Source organism: Micromys minutus (assembly GCF_963924665.1).
Source record: "Micromys minutus genome assembly, chromosome: 27".
Taxonomy (NCBI): Eukaryota; Metazoa; Chordata; class Mammalia; order Rodentia; family Muridae; genus Micromys; species Micromys minutus.
Window position 1 is genome coordinate 14,438,135 of NC_137962.1, and position 17,449 is coordinate 14,455,583.

Here is a 17,449-nt window from a genome sequence, read left to right on the forward strand (position 1 = left end):
CCATCTTGCCCATACTGATGAACATCCTTTCAAATAAATGCACTGCATCAGAAGAGATTAGTGACTTTAAGCTGCTGTGTGGCCCTGACACCACATACTCATTGGTGACAATGCAATGGGTGGCTGTGTCTAAGGATCATCTCCTGGGAATTGTGCACTAACCAGATGCTCCTCCAGGTTTGCATTCATTCACCTGAGCATGGACCACAGCACTGGCTTGATAGCTGATTGAGGAGCAGCAGAGCAGCAGCTGTGGGTTGGCATCCACCTCTGCTCCTATCTCCTGAGTCTTTTATCTATGTCCACAGAGGGATCTGTGACCCAAAGAGATCGGGGAGTTGTTCTGTGCTGCATGCTCTCCGGTGCCCAGAGCCTCCATCCTTGCTCTGCCCATTATGCCTGGTCGTCTCCAAAAGGAGCTTGTGGTAAACCTGCCAGTAAAGCAGCCCCTGAGGTTTTGGGACATCAGGTCAGCACCTGTTTTCAGGGTGCAGATTTTTCCCATGCCACTCCATTAGTGTGTCTGAAGAGGCTTATGCTAATGTGCCAAGGTAACATGTCTACCTGAATAGGTTTCTTAGGATATTAGAGCTAGCTGATTGCTAGGGCTTAGAAGAAACTAGAAAGCTCTTGAAATGCCAGCGTCTTCTCCATGTATAAGTTGCAAACAAAGCCAAGAAATGTTAAGGATGCAGTAGTGACCCCTGACATTTTACTGGGACAGACTTTGTGGATGTTTCTTCAGAAACAGTAACAAGGTTGACCAGAGCTTGTGGGAGGCAGTCTCTGCAAACAGCTGGAGAAAAGAGAGACAGTCTCTGGATGACCTTTTCTTCAGTCCCTGCTCCACTCTTTGTCCCTGTATTTCCTCCCAATGGTTATTATGTTCCCCCTTCTAAGAAGGACTGAAGCATCCACATTTTGGTCTTTCATTTTTGGAGCTTCATAAGGTCTGTGAATTGTTTCTTGAGTATTCCAACCTTTTGGGCTAGTATTCCACTAGTGTAGGGGAATGCCAGGGCAATGAGCTGGGAGTGGGTGGTTGGGAGTGGGAGCATCTTCATAGAAGCTAGGAAAGGGGGAAGGGGGTAAGAGGGAGGGAGCGAAGGGAATCACATTTGAAAAATAAATACATAGAATATCCAAAATAAATGATAAAAAAAAAAAAACGAAAAGAAAGGAAGGAAGGAAAGAAGGAAGAGAGGGAGGGAAGGAGAGAGAGAGAAGGAGGGAGAAAGATGGAGGGGGGAGAAAGAGTGAGGGAGGGAGGGAGGGAGAGAGAGAGAGAAAGAGAGAGAGAGAGAGAGAGAGAGAGAGAGAGAGAGAGAGAGAGAGAGAGAGAGAGGGAACAGGCCTGTGCAGGCCTCATGATCTACTCTAAAGGGAGGGGCATCATCAGCTTTGAAAGAGAGCTCTGAGGCCACGGCAAAATCTTGGCTACTCTGACATGGGACAAAGGAGGTCAGTAAGGGACAAGCCACACACAGAAGAGCTGAAACAACTCACCACATGCCCGGCAGGCCCAGGTTTTCCCGGGAAGCCGAGCTCTCCGGGTAGACCCTGAAAGGGGAAGTATGAAAACGGTCAGTCTCTGTGAGATTAGAGTCTTGTCATGGCGACATCCCTAGCACAGGGTCAGGTCTCTGGCTCTAAGGAGAGTACTTCAGGGTGTCTACCACCTTCACTGCCAGCTGCTGTAAAACAGAACTGCCCATATCTGTGGTTGGTAAGTTCTCAGTGTGCCTGTTCTACAGCCAAGACTATTGTCATGTCCATCGAAGCCCGAATACCTCCTCTGCACACTGCTGGGTCTACCCTGCCCATGACCTGTTATGGAACAGTTCCCCAGCTGAGCTGTAAAGGATAGAGGGAAGAGTATTAACACGCACTGGCCTGTTATTTTTTTGTGAGAACAGACCACACACACACACACACACACACACACACACACACACACATACACACACACACACACACACACACACACACACACACACATGCTCTGAAACCAAAAACCATACTGGAATATAACACGAACATGATGCACCCCCATACCACGGCAGAAGTAGATACCAAGTGTTATGTTGATCTATGTGTCACTTATCAGTACTGGACCCAAGAGCCTGAGCATGCAGAATCTTGGAGGCATCGCACCCAGAGTCTTCCTGTCTGTGGTTTTATTCTGGACATGGACATAGAAAGCCATCCCCTGCCCTTGAAAATGCTATCTATGTTCCCCTTGGAGAGAAAGTCAAGCCAATCTTACCGGTGGTCCTCCAGGTCCAGGGGGCCCTGGAATACCGGGTGGTCCAGGTGGGCCCTGTATGGAGAGAGTGGGTGGTTATAAAAGTACACAGAGATGCTACCTGGTACGTTACAAGCCAGCGTTTAAAAAAGAGGTCAATGGAGTGTCAGTGTGGGAAAACCTCAGCTTCACCTGCCTCACCTAATTTTAAGTGGAAAGGAAGAGAGACGATAAAGTGAAAAACTGTGAAGTAAAAGGTGCAAACTACTCATAACTATCCTATTGCTGTGCTGGTTGGGTTTTGTCGATTTAGCACAATCGAGGGGCATCTGGGAAGAGGGAACTTCAGTTGAAGAATCGCCTCTATCAAAGTGGTCACCAGAGACGTTACCTTGGTTGTTGACTGATGTGGGAGGCCCAACCTACTGTAAGCAATGTCATCCTTGTGCAGGTAAGTCTGGGCTATATATGAAGGATAGCTGAGCAAGCCAGAGAGAAGCAACCCAGTAAGCCGCTCCGCGTTTTCAGCTTCAGCTCCTGCCTTCAACATCAGCCTCAGTGGCTTCACTCAGTGAAGGACATTAACACACAGAGGTCCAATGAACCCCTCCTCCACAAGTTGTTTTGGATCAGTGTTTTATTGCAGAAACAGGATGCCAAACTAGAGTGAACCTGCCTTATGGCCTATCATGTTAATAGTTAAATTATTTGAACATCTAAGGAGACTATACACATATGTGCATGCACACGCAGATGTATACAGCAGTCACCCACTCACAAGACTCTCCCAAAGCACCCTTCATCACCAACAACCACAGTCCAGAGCTGATGTCGGTGTCAGCATCACAGAGCAGACTGTGGGTCTTGAACTAAGTCTGTTCATCAAGAACTCTCCCCTGCACACCCCTACTCCATGGGGACCAACATGGCCAGGAGTAGAGATGTAAACTTTATGTGTACAGTCTACAGGAGTGTATTATATAGCACTTCGTTCAACTCCAACTATTCATTTCCCATGCTAACACAGGACAAGAGGAAAATGCCAAATAAATATGATAGGAAGTTGGCGCTCATGTTTCTATGATCGTGATGGTGGGGAGGGGAGAAAGGTACAGAGAGGAACCTGGGTGCTGAGTAAGGGGTGAGCTGTGGACCTGGAAGCCGAGGCAAAGGGCTTGAAGGGGGCAGGAGAGGGCAGGAGAAGTGATGAATGGGCTAAGCACACAGCAGCAGGCAGAAACCAGCTGCAGAAAGGCCAGTAAAATTGAAGGCACTGTGAATTATACAGTAGCCAATGTCTCCATAAGAGGACAGAGCAGGCCTTGAGGGGCCAGTGTGAAGAGCTATGAACATACCTCAAAGTAACTAGAGGGTCAAGAGACATATGTTAGCTATATATTTTTAGATCGTCAGATGCCATATGGAGATCATCAAAGACAAATGCTGGGCCAGGGGCTGGTGGGTCACTATGCAGTAATGGAGCTCTGAGACAGGGGGCTCCTTCTGAGTAGCTTCAGGTTCAGGACAGTAGCCTTTCATTTGAGAACACCCAGACAGGTGCATGGCGACTGAACCCTGCAGGGGCTGCCGTTCTGGGTTTTGCTGGCAATGACTCCTTGGTTTCAGGCCTGGCATTTTGTGTTCTTCCAGAAGTATTTACAACCTTCCCCTCCCCACACAACTTCTAGGAGCAATAGAAGGCACAAAAGCTTGCACTTGGATGTGCCTTTCTCCGGATGCCCACTATTCCTCCTCACATGCTCCTCTCTTCTGAGATGGCACCCAGATTGTTGGGTCCCCTCTGTGATCAAGGTAACTTCTTATCTTACACTCAGATCCTCAAGAATCAAAAATTCTAGTTTCCTCTGCATCGCGCAGAGAAACTGATTCAGACCATGACAAGAAGCCATACTCAGAAAATGCCTAAGTCACCCAAAAGGAACACTTCATGGGGCCATTGGCATGCATTCGGAGAACAATAATAGAATATGGCCACTGGAGGGCGATAGAAAACAAAGAATGGCAAACCGATCACACTAATGAGCTCTGCTGTTTACTGCCACGGGGTGGCATGCGTGAGTCAAACTCTCATTCACAAAATAAGAGCATTTATAAAGCAGGGCTTTGAGTGGTAGCAGAAGTTCAGTAGCTCACTTAGACCAGGTGAGTCTTTGGGGCACATCTACCCTTTGAAATGTTTGCCCTAAGTCTGGGTAGCTGGGAGGCTGCGGTGAGCTAAGAAATGCCCTGGCTAAAGACCAACCTGTCTTCCTTGTTGGACAAGGGCTAGAGAAATGTGGCATCAAGGGTGACTGCCTGCCTTGCACAGTATCCTCAGCACCACACCCACGTGCTGCGATTGATCAACTCTATTCACCTCTCTGCACACTGACAGACTTGCAGAAATCACCAGACCCATTTCCCCATGAAAGCACATACCAGGCCACCCACTGTCACATGAGAATCCCTCAGGCCCTCATAGTACCTACCTATGGAGCTTAACAGAGAGCTTTCTACACAGATACATAGCGCTTTTCTACTAAGCTGATCATGGAGACATTTCCTTTCTTTCCTCCTTACATACCTGACTGTGCAGATGGCTCTGGAATGTTTAATGCCTTCTAAAATAGTTCTCTCTGAAATTGAGCCTCCTGGCCAGCCCATTGCTACTCTGACCTCATTTACCTCCCCCCTCTTTCTACAAATATCCTTGCTGAGCCAGTGGTGGTACCCTGACTCAAAGCAGTCTAGAGTTGATGATCTTCAGTGACCAGCTGGTGACAATGAGACCTTTAGTGTCTGAGAGTGAAGAAAACAGACCTAGAGGGATTAAGGACCTTGGTAGAGGTCATGCAACCACCTTCTCCAGGTACAAAAGAGGTATGTGCATCCTGATGGGTCCAGCTGCTTCAGAATCACCGAATTGGAGGTTACACACAGAGACCAGAGCTGCCTGTTTAAACTCCTGGGAAGCAGGTTAGGATCAGGTGCCTAAGGTCAGGGACTATATGATGCTCAGTTGCATAGATGCCTATAGTGCAGGATCATTCCATGCCACCAACCACATCTGCAGGCACCCCTATCCCTGTTGCTGTGTGCATATGACAGAGAGGAGACACGGGGTGTATAGGAGACATAGAAAAAGGAGGTAGAAACCCTGAAGAACTGCCAGAAATGAGCTCTCTGTTTTAGCATTTTAGGCCCCTCTGTTTGCCTCATTTTAGGCCCCACACCGATCAAGGGAGGCAGCCCTTTCCAACACAAGCTGCAACAGTCACAGGGAGGAAGAAAGAGTCAAACACAGCTGGAAACAGCTGTTACGATATCTGGAGACTGCTACCAGGAGGTATCACACAGCCTCCAGCCTCCATTACAATTTACACAGAGCATCTTGCAGTCCAGTTTGGGTGGGTGGGCAGGGGGGAGGTAATGAAAAGCAGCATTCAGTCTGCTCCAGAGACCAGCCCTGCTGGCCCGTGGCACTAATGCTTCCACAGGGCAGCAAATTTGCATGAGCATTTGTCCTGCCTCTGGGTCTTCTCTCTATTGAGCCTCCTGTTGTCTTTCACTTTTCCGTGGGTACATAAGTAAAATGTGGGTTTTCAGGGGACAAGGAAGCCCCTTATTCCCCCTACTGACCTTGCCAAAAAAAAAAACCCTTTAAAAACTAGGATGCTCCACAGTCCTTCCTTGTTACACATAAAGATTTTAGTGTCTCGAGGAAGGAGTGAAACTAACAGAAGAACCTGAGATGCAGGTCGCTTCAGTGTCTGCAGCTTCTCAAGATGCTGCTGTCAAGCGACTCATCCTCTCTGGGCCAACAGATGAACCAGCTGGGATTCATGTGAAAACTTCAGGCTTGAAGCTGAGGACATGGTTCAGTTGTATAGCGCCTGCCTGACACGCACGATTCCACACCACTGCAAAACAAACAGGCAAAACGCCTGTGGCTTTGGGTGCCCTAGATCACATTCTAGTCAGCCTCATGCTACCTCAGTGGATTTCACCTTCAGAACCTTTATCATACCAAATATGGCATAGGGGTTATATGATCTGTGGGAGAGACAGACAGACAGACAGACGGACAGAGAAGGAGAGAGTATATGCATACTCCTAAATTTTTTCTTTTAAACATTAATGAAAACATCTAGCCAAATTAATCAGACTATTAACAAGTAACACATTAGCCAATAGATATAAATGTTGACAAATTGCATGCCTGTTTCAATTACCATTAATGAAAACAACCAAGTAATTACTCTCCATATTAATTAATTAATCAGCCCACTAATTATTAATGAAGCAACATTTAATCCCTATATGATGACTAAACAGCTATCTGATGCAATTAGGAGTAACAATGATGATATGTAAGCAGCCAATTAATCTAATTATTATTAATAAAGAAATAGCAAAAAATTATTTCTACCACAGTAATTGCAACTGTGGTACACTTACGAAGTGGAATAGAATTTGAAGACACATGAAAAGTGCCTGCATGAATTAACAGAGCAATCAGATTAATTTGGTGTGCAGCTGGGACACTTTTGAGGGAAAGGTATTCACAATTTGCATTCCCCAGAGGTGTAAGTATGATCACGGCACATCTCAGGGCCTCCTATTAGCTCTGTCCCCAGGTTGTACATTCTCCCACTCAGGGGCCTTTTCCCCCACCAAGTTGCAGGCAACATCACCTTTGCACAAACATGTGAATGTGACTATTCCCCACAAAGACATCTGCCTTCCTGATGCTCCTTCTGAGAGAAGGTTCCTGCGTATGGCAGCATGGGTGGGTGGGTTTGGCTCTGAGGGCCCACTAATTTCTGAAAAGCCTGAACAAAGTTGGCAAACATGACGAAGCTAGACTGTCTCATCCAACAGTTCACACCGCAACTGGTCAGAAAGGAACAAGACACTAAGCATGTGATGTCGCAGACAGCACACCATCTTCTCCCTAGTTCAAAAGCAGATCCCTAGGCTGTGCGACTGAACTTGAGTCCATGTGAGGTTCTTTTCTGTGTTTACTATGGTCATTTCCTAAGAGGTCCTGGGGGGCTGTTGCTGACTAAAACAGAATGTAGTATCAGCAAAGGTAGTCTACAGTGACCCTGTGCAGTACTGGTGTGCCATCCTCACTCAGTGAAAAAGTTTTGTGCTCCTACCCAGACTTGCCAAAGATTTTCTGGATAGAAAATAGAATTTTACCACTGGTTGAAAAGCTCTACACCGGATCGCCAGTTAGGAATAAAGAGACAGACTCCAGTGCTGAAGGGAACGAAGACTGGCTCAAATACTTTTAAATGGAATTAACGAGAAAATTGTACAAACTGGCACATTAAAAACTGTAATGTAGGGCTGAGAAATTGCTCAGTGGTTAAGAGTGCTTGCTGCTTCTCTAAAGAATGAAAGTTTGGATTCAACACCCACCTTAGACAGCTCACAATCATCTGTAACTGTAGCCCCAAGGGGTCTGACACCCTCTTCTGACATACAATGGTGTGTATACACAAACACAAATACACATACACACAAACACACACACATACACAAACACACATACACACACACACACACACACTTAAATCATTATTTTAAATATATATTTGCAGCTTTAAAGACTGAAAACCAAAGACTTAGCCAGGGATATGAATTTCTGAATGAAGTAGTAGTTACCTGAATTGTAGGAGCCAGCATGATTATTCATTATTTATCCACTTGAGGGCAAACTATATCATACACAATTTACAATGTAGAGATAACTTGTGGCTATAAACACTTAGTACAAAGAAGGTGCTCACAAAACTGAACAACAACAACAACAACAATAATAATATAATGAATCCAGTAAGTGAAATAAGGTCCCATGTAGGATCTTGGAGGATAGTAGCTGTCCCTGGGGCTGCTCATGGTTTTGTATCTCATGATGGACTCAGCCCATCACCCACTAGCTACCTAGTCCCCTTAGCTCCGGAGCTTTTGATTTTACTCAGGAGAAGCTACCCTCTGCTGACAGGCAGTGAACCAAGACTAGATGGAATGATGGGTGAGCCCTACAGTGCTGTCTGACAGGTGCAGGAGCTGAATACACGTGTCTGCCTTCCCTCCACCCTGGCATCCCCTTCAGAACTGTCTCCTGCCATGGAATCAACTCCAACTTTGCACATCTGTGCAGCAGCTCTGTTGGAGGTGCCCAAGAACAAATATTCAATTCACAACCCTGGACTGGTCTTCTCTCTTCTACTCACCTTTGTTTTTAAATGATAACTTCACATCAGGATGTTTAGGAGATCTACAGAGGGACTGCCCCTCCTAGACCGAGCTAATGTGTAGAAACGGTTCCTGGAAACAAGGTTTTCCTGAGCAAACTAACACATCCCTGGTTCAGGTATCTATCTACTGTCTTTCATCAGGGTTAGAGTCCAGCCCTTTACAATATCCCCTGGACCAAGTGTCTCCAGGATAAGAGCCCAGTCAATGGAAGAGCATCCGATGACCCAGGAAATGCTGCAGCATTTCCGACAGTGCAGTGTTCAGCTGCTTCACAGCCTTTCTTACTCACTGTGCTTTCATTAAAAACCACAGCAAAGGCTCTTTCTGTGCTCACCCTGGACCCCCACAGGACTTCCCTGCACAGCTATGAGAAGTGTGAGGAACTGCCTTCCCAGTGGCTCCTGTCTCCTATGTTGCTCTTGCATGTCTGGATAGCACAAGAAGCAAGAGTGGCCAGAAAACAGCCCCAGTCTCCTCCTGTCTCACTAGCATGTGGGTCCGTAGATGACAGATTCTAGCCACTTAGGCTTTGCAGCCCCAGAGAGAAGTTGTGTATACAGCAGGTACTTGGAAGTACAAGCTGAATTAGAATTCAGTGATCTAGAGGAGGGATATAAACACAAAAGAAAATAGTGGATAACCCAGAACCAGAATGGTGGGAGACACATGTCAGGAAGACAGAGGGGGAACGGACTTAATGTAGGCATGGCTCCCTTTGTGTGGGACATCAGAGACCACCCACTGTTCCAAGCAGTACCCACTGTAAGCACCATAATACTGTCTCACCCAACTCAGGATAAAACTGAACTCCATAACACACCCAGGTACAATGTAGTATCTGCTGTGATTCTCACATGGCCTGGTTCTGAAGATAGTTCCTATGTGATTTGGGATGCATCGTTCATAGCAAAGCTACCACGCAAAGGCTGGTGATGTGTGCCTGTATCTCTTGGCTCAACACCTGGCATCCGGTGAAACTCTTCCAGATGAAAATAGCCTTGTTGACAGATGTTAGCACAGAAAGGAAGGAGTGGACTTTGCCAGTCAGAAACCAGAAGTACAATGGAAAAGCATTTACATATGGGAATAAATGTGTGGGGCTGAATTAATACTCTTTTGTGTATGTGTGTGAGAGACCAAAGGCGGGTGAGAGAAGGTCTCACTATGTTGTTCAAGCTAGGCCTGGGCACAACAGATTTTTCTTCTTCCAAGGACAGCGGGTGCCCACAGCAGAGGGCATGTTGGTGAATCCTGGATCCGACCCTGCTTCATCTCCTGATTTCACCCCATCTTACCTTATTGTTCTTTTTGAATCAGTGACTCAATGGGTAGCCCCGGCTGGCTGAATTCACCATGTGGCTCAGCTTTTCCACAGAAGAATGCATATGACTTAGGGCCAGCTTTTAAAGCTTGTTATGTGTGTGTTTGCTTTAGTAACATTTTAGTAACATTTGGTTAAAATAAAATATATTTTATCTTATATCTGTATTAAATATATGTATATATAATTGTATATATTAGTGTATATTTGTTAGACATGTGTCCCTGTGTGTGCACACACATACCCATGTGATCAGGGTTCCAAACGAGAAAGAAAATAGCTTAGCTTGCTTTGTGTGTTGTTGGTGGTGATGGTTGTTGAGTTTTTAATTTGTTTTCTTTCTCAGGAAATAGATGTAACTGGTTTTCATTCCTTCTAATCCTCTGATGATGACTATTAAGATGCCAGTTGCGAGCTAAGAACTGCTACAGGGCCACTGAGTCAGAGGACACAGAATGGCTCTGGGGGAACTGGAATGCAATCCTTACCTGTGGCCCCAATGCTCCAGGGATTCCTGGTGGACCCACTTCGCCTTTCTTCCCCTGAGTGCAAAAGAGAAGCCAAAGTTAACAGTGAAGCATCATCCCACCAAATCCCACAAAGCCCAAGGAATAGTGTCTCTCAGGGAAATGCTGTCTCAGGAACGCTAGCTCACCGCTGAACGGGTTACGTCCCCAGGAACACCCAACAGAGGTTCAGTGTAAGAACAAGTAAAGGGGGCTCATGTTTGGGGCTCCAGTGAGTCAGCATTTTTTTATCTCTTTAACAATAAAGATAACACATGGCTCAATTTTCTCAAAGCAGAGTAAACAAGAGTATTGTTTACTGTGTATATGGTTTGTTGTTAATATACACGCAAATATATTGAAAGCAGCTCTTCATAAAATAAATTCTGATCGTGGTTTCCCCTCCTCCAATTCCTTCCACATCCTCCTCACCCTACTTCACACCCAACTCAATGACTTAGAAGCCCCTGGGTCTTCTGGTCTCCTAAGTCTGCCTAGCCTGCTCTATGGGGATCAGTCCAAAGAAGCTGTATGAACAGACGAGAGTCTCCCCCTGCCTCCTCCACCCTTCATAATGATTGCATGGTACCTACAGCCCTCATAAGCCTCACTTTCCAACAGTAGTTCCCTGAGCTGCATCGCACAGGAGGATTGAGAGTTCTTCTGCCCCACCCTAGTATAATCACATATGTTGATTTATGTAGACAGTCATCCACCAGTGGATGAGCAGGCCATTGGGTCTGTTTGCATTCTTCTGTGGTACAAATCAGTGCAGTGAATGTCCTGCAGCTTTGATGAGTTCATGGGGGCCCTTTTTGTGATATGCACATGCATAGCAGGCTTTATCTCTCCCTGGACCCAGGTGTGGTACTTTATTTTTGTTCCTTAACTTCCTCTGCCCCTTAATCTCTCCTACCCTCCCTTTCCTCTTTTCTCTTCTTTTCTGACATTCTTCTTTCCATCCTTCTCTTCCTTTCTCTCCTTTCATTCTCCTTCTTTTCTTCCTCTTCCCATACCACATGAGCATTTAGGACTTCTCCTGAGAGTGGGACATCCTCCCACACTAAGTGTAATTGAGGCACATAACTGGAGGATGCTGCTGACATCCCAGCACCCATAGCCACCAGGTGCATCCCAGAGATCTCTTACTTGTGGCTCAGATCATCTCCTCTAACACTTCCTGGGTCGTTTGTGCAGTAAGTCAACCCTGCTAAGGGTAAAGGAGCTTTGGACCTCTAAATCAGCAGAGGTTTTACATCAGGTATAAGACACACTGGAGCTTTTTGACCTTAAGATCACATTCCCAGATATTCTACCCTCTTTACTAACAGCATCCAGTAATAAAACTCCCAGATGAGTTTTATAAAACAAGAGTTTATAAAAACTAGGCCCTCAAGGTAGAGACCAAATAAAACCAAAATCGGCTGGGAAGTTCATCACAGCTCCAACGCCCCCTTAGGCCTTAGAGACCAGAGCCACATTTCTACCTCCGAGATAACTCCTTTCCATTTCAACATGACAAAAATCACAGACTAAGGCAATGCCACTTCTTCCAGGAAGGCCCAACAATAATAAGAATTATAGGCAAAATGGGGAAATGCATTTGGGGTAGGCATTCCCTATGATCATCCACAACTGAATGAGTTAGCATCTCAGGCGCTGGGCACAACGCCCCAGGCAGCTGTGTGAGCTCCAGCTGAAGCCAGGGAGCAGCTGCTGTGCACTTCCTGCATTTGACAGGTTCTTCTGGAATAGAGAGTGATTTTGCTAACAGTGGGTCTACTTCCTAAAATTTTAATTTTCTTCTCATTCAAACTGCAGCCCAGCACACTATCTGGATAAGCATTTGAATTTATTACAAGGGCAGATTTTTTTTTTCAAGCAAATCTGGAGGCCAAAATGTTAGCAAAACTGCTATTTCCAGGGCAGCCTGTCTGCCCATGGAGGGAGGGAGAAGCTGATAAATTCTCAACAGTAGCAAACCTAGCTAGGATGTGTTAACACAGCCACTCTAGAAGTCATTACCATACAAAAGCCTTGGCTGTGCCTGTCAGTTAATGTGTGCCTTATGGTCTTTCTCTCAGCTCTTTTTCATGCCTCCAAATGTCTAGAATGATCATTTTCCACTGTTTGGATCTGAAACATGGTGTGTTCTGGGACTACTTAGAATGTCCTAACAAAACCCTGGCTCCTGGCCCTGGAATGAACCAAACAGTAGCCTGTGGCCCAAACGCTGCTCCCATCTGGTCCGGTAGGAAGTTTTAACAATGGAGAGGAAAACAAATGGCACCCAACCTGCCACCAACAAAAGCCTGCCACATTTCTTTCTGAAACCTGACAGAAGTTAGAGCTGGTATGCTTGGCAATCATGAAACCTCAGTGCCAAGAAAAACAGATTAAAGTGATACACATCTGGGGTACCACACAGGATGTATCTGATTAGATAGTAGGAGCCCCGGGTCTCTCTACAAAGAGCTGGGAGAACAGCTCACAGTTGTGATCTCTTGGATCTTGAAAGGAAAGTTGGGCTGTGGAGACTGCTCATTGAGTTAAATGTTTCTCTCCTGAGCATGAAGGCCTGAGTCTGGGCATCAGTAAATTAGCACTAGTGGAAAGAGACTCCTGGAGCTCATGGACCTTGTGGTGTAGCCAATGTATCGAACACAATTGAGTGGCCTTGTCTCAAATACTATTGTGGAGAAAATAATATACTGAGTGGAAAGAAAATGCCTAATATTGACCTCTGACCTCCACACGTCTGTCCTCACACACATATACTATACACACATGCAGAGAAGAAAATGGCAGAGTTGCAGCCCCGCCAACTATATTCTTCTAACTTCTATCGGCTCTACGCCTGCAAAGATGAATGACATTTGAAGAGTGTGCCCTCGTGACACTGGTGCATAGGAAACAACGGGGCACAATGTCTTGAGGAGAAGAGGGGTGTCAAATCTGAGAGGGTTGTCTCTTTAGGTCTCATTAACTGGTGAGAGGAAACCAGTAGATATTAAAAGGTTTCTGTGAAATTGTGCAATGATCAGAGATCAGGAGAAGTTTGGGAAGAGAACTGGCTTCTCATTGGGGGTTTCCAGGACCTTCTTCCTCATGATTCAGTGTTGCAAATTTTATACTAAGCTATAGATTTAACATATCTTTGTCTTGTCAAGACAAGATCCCTCTAGAACTCAGCAGCAAAGAGCAAGGTGACACCCAAAGTCTCTCCACCCATACTGGACATTCTCCTGTCCAAGGAAATGAGATACGAGTCCTGGGTTCAGCCCTTCTCCATACCCCACAGTCAAGTGTGTGCCCAGAGGCCTGAATTCCACATTTCATTCATTTTCTCTGGCACACAAATTACCCAAGACATTAATGATGTCATTATACACTACCACATATTCCACATGATTCTATACATTGGATAAGTTCTTCACGCACATATACACTTGTGTTTTATAGGTGTGAAACACTAATAGTACCAATGCAAAACTAAAAAGCAAAGTTCTTCCTGTGGTCTTACAGCCTAGCGGTGAGAAGACAAGTCCTCTACAAGAATCATCTCATCAAAGTCCTGATGGGACCGGTGTCTGGGGGTGGACAACAGACTTTATTGCGAGGGTGGGGGTGGTGGAACAGTCAGACTTCTGGAAGTCTGGAATATGCAAGTGCCATAGGCTGGCTCTGGCTCTTCTGCATGAATGTGTCAGATGCAGATACAACTGGTCGGGTCCTGTCTCCACTGACCATAGTCCCTGCCTCCTCCTTACCTCCTAGATCAGGCAAATGGGTAGACAATATGGCAAAGTGCACCATATCTCTCTCCACCCTAGGCAAGCACTCCTTATCTACGGTGCTGTAACAAGGGGCCAGGCAACTACAGCCTGGGTACCGATCCCCTGCCTTCACCATCCCATTGGACAAAAAAAAACATCACCTTTGCCTAAAATGAGTACATTTACCTTGCCAAAGATTCTGCTGTCTGACTATGGCTGATCTCTAAAGAATAGGCCCAGACTCCTCCCCCTACCTGATGTTTTCGTCTGCCTCCATTCACAGGTCACTATGCCTGGGTTTTTAATCTCTTCCATTCCTTCATGAAGCCTGGGTATGCATCCTGACATTTAGGAGTGCTTCTTGCTGCTTCTTCAGTGGAACTCAATGAGAAGGAAATGACAGGTGACAAGCAAGAGAAGCAGAGATGTGACTTTTGAGTGTCATCCTGTCTCAGGCATTCCTGACTCAACCAGGGACTAATGTCACAGGAAGCTGCTTCGAGCCCACAACATCTCAATTAGCTGCCTCTCTTGTCCATTTTATTGCAGGCATTAAGCTCAAGCAACATTCACAGGATAGAACACAGCAAGAAATGGTGAGCAATTCCAGACTATCAGAGGGGCAGAGGCCCCTGAATACCTACCCCAAGGCACCACCTGCCAGTCACTAGAGGCAGCAGAGCAAAAGACACACCTTCAGTTCTCCAAGTGCAACCCGTAGCAATGTCGTATTTATTACTTCCCTCAGCTAGACCATGTCCCTTCTGGAACCACCTTCTATGCACTGGGCCAGGTTGGGACCTCAGCAACCTCTGCCACCTCCATGTCTCCAGCTCTGAACTGAGGTTCCATTTTATCATTTGGTCATCAGGGGGCTCCTGACTGATGGTCTCCCTCCTCCTAGTAATTGTTTCCAAACCCAAATGGATGGGTTCAGAATTCAAGTCTGGCTCTTCACTGTGGTATCAAACATCACAATGACCAAATGCAGCCAGGCACAGAGAAAGTCAGGACATTCTGTGCACTGGGGTAAATATTTGACAAAATTTCAAGCAGATTTGGATTAGATAATGTTATTAAGGTTCAGTCTCTCATAAAATTCTTTCTTTTAGAGACAGTATTCTGAAATATTAATACACAAATTGTGAGACTAAGAATTGCTTCCAACTCAAGCCCAGTGGTGGGCAGACTGAGTGCCGATATAAATAAAACAGACTTTCCAATGACTTCATAAGAGTTGAAGTGGATATGGGTTATAGAGGTCCACTGAGCTATTCTTTCAACCTGTGCTTTTCCCATAATAGAACATAGTGAAGGCAACACGTAGTTCTCCACACTTGATACAAAATAAAAGCCACAGTCCTTCAAAGGCCAACGAGGCTGAACACTGTTCTCAGGTTCTTACTTCAAATTCCCAGCTAGACCATTGCTGGCTCTAAGGATCCCTTGCCTAGATACACCAAGCAGCCCCTGCCCCAGGGCCCCAGCCAAGGCTGTTCATGTTCTTACCACCACTGTCAGCCTGGCCAGCCATCCCACTGCCTGAGAGCCTGCTCAAACCCATCATTCTCTTTGGGACCTTTCTGGATAACCTGCTTAAACACTCACTGCTGTGTTTGGAGTCCTCTGCCTGCTGGCATATCAGCAGCATGAGGATACTTGCACTTAGTAGACCAGCATCATGGCCAGTCCATGACACCTGAGGGACCATTGAGCAACTGTTCTATGAGGGTCTGACCTTGATTTACAGAAGCTATTGCCAGGACTGGCACACAGTTGGAGCTTGCTACTTTTATGTCTTGTTCCACTCCAGAAACAGCGCTACCCTACCCTCTCCATCTTTTTGAGTCCCTTGAGTCTCTTTGTCCTGTTCACTAAATCTCAAAAACTGATATATGTGCTCAGTTCCCAAGTCCCTTAATCTGTGTTAAGACTGAACTAAGCTAAGCTTACTTTTTATATATGTGCTGAGGTAGCGCACAGTTTGAGTGCTTCTTAGCATGGTAGCAGCTGATTTGGGAAGCACACACAGTAGGTTCTAATCCCAGACAATGAAGTGTGGTCCTGATCAGCCAGTGCCTACAAGATGTTCCTTCTCCATAAATTAAAGATGTGAATAGAATCTGTTCAAAGTCATCTTGTCATAAAGAGTTCTGTGCACCATTCTAATAAGATATCTGGTGAAAGCAGAACATGCAGGCTTCAGTGACAGTGATGCATTAACACTAGTCATACAACATGTGAATATGGTTGCCTTCTCTTAAGATTGTATGTGAACATGCTCAGAGAATAACAACCCCAACACTGTGACAATTTGCTTCCTATTCTGAGCTTCCTTTCTCTCAGCAACTCAGACATGAAGCTTTACCAATATAGAAAGAGAAAAACAGGCTTACGAAGACCAGGTGGCATACAAGGGTCACATAGCATGGAATACAAGCCAAAGTACTTGTTTCAAAAGCTAGGCTCCTTCTACTATAGGGGAAAACCCAATATGGCAACCATTTGATTTGGCTGACGGGGAAATTGAAACAGGCCATGGCTGAATATCCTGAATGTGACTCTCTTTGTCTCCCACCCATAGTGTCTCGAACATCTTTCAACCTCTCTCCTGAACTTTTACACTGTTTAAGAGTTCACCAGTAGACAAATACAGGTAGAGTCTATTAAATGACAAGGGTCACACATGATTTCCAGATGAAAGATGTGAAGGGTTGTGAGTCCAGCTCTCTTAGTCAATCCATGGCATGCAAATAAAACCATCCTCCAAAGAAGAGACATAATCTTCAGGCTAAACAGAGCATTAATGTAGGGGAAGAAATGCTTCCATCAGATTCCAGGACCTCTGCCAACCAAACCATGGGCCAATAGCTCCATTGCCTCTGGATGCAAACCTGCAGAGTGCTGTGCCAGGAGCTGCCTGCATCACTATTGGATTTATTTAACCTGTAGAAAGCTCCATGTGTGAACTAAAGAGAGCACAAGCTTCAGAGTTAGATTCTAGTATATGTACATGCATTCAGTATATGTATAGAGCTGAACCTGAGTCCTGGCCCAGTTTTCCATGAAGCATCGAGCAGAGTATTTGCCTTGCATAGGCTTCTTTAGCTCTCCTACTGAAGCCTGTTATATTATTCCAGGTGTGCAAAACTTTACATATGACAGCCACTAAATTAAACTAAAATCAATTATGTCAAATCGACTACCATGACATAAAATGTTCAATAACAATATAGATCTTTAAATTAAAGTTGCACATTGGCAGACTGCAATATTTTCTCTTATACTTTTCTCCAATTTAAACTCCCTCATCATCTCCTGTGAGAAGCTA

At 45.5% G+C, this 17,449-nt stretch overlaps 1 protein-coding gene across 1 annotated transcript in view; it reads right to left on the bottom strand.

Annotated features, from left to right (window-relative positions):
• COL22A1 (collagen type XXII alpha 1 chain) overlaps window positions 1-17,449 on the bottom strand; it is a gene marked incomplete at its 5' end in the record, with an annotated part of 192,663 nt that overhangs the window by 104,068 nt on the left and 71,146 nt on the right. Inside the window, 3 exons of the mRNA XM_080939438.1 lie at window positions 1,507-1,560; window positions 2,267-2,320; window positions 10,325-10,378. Coding sequence (XP_080795564.1) covers window positions 1,507-1,560; window positions 2,267-2,320; window positions 10,325-10,378 — 162 coding nt within the window. The remainder of the gene's footprint in view (window positions 1-1,506; window positions 1,561-2,266; window positions 2,321-10,324; window positions 10,379-17,449) is intronic.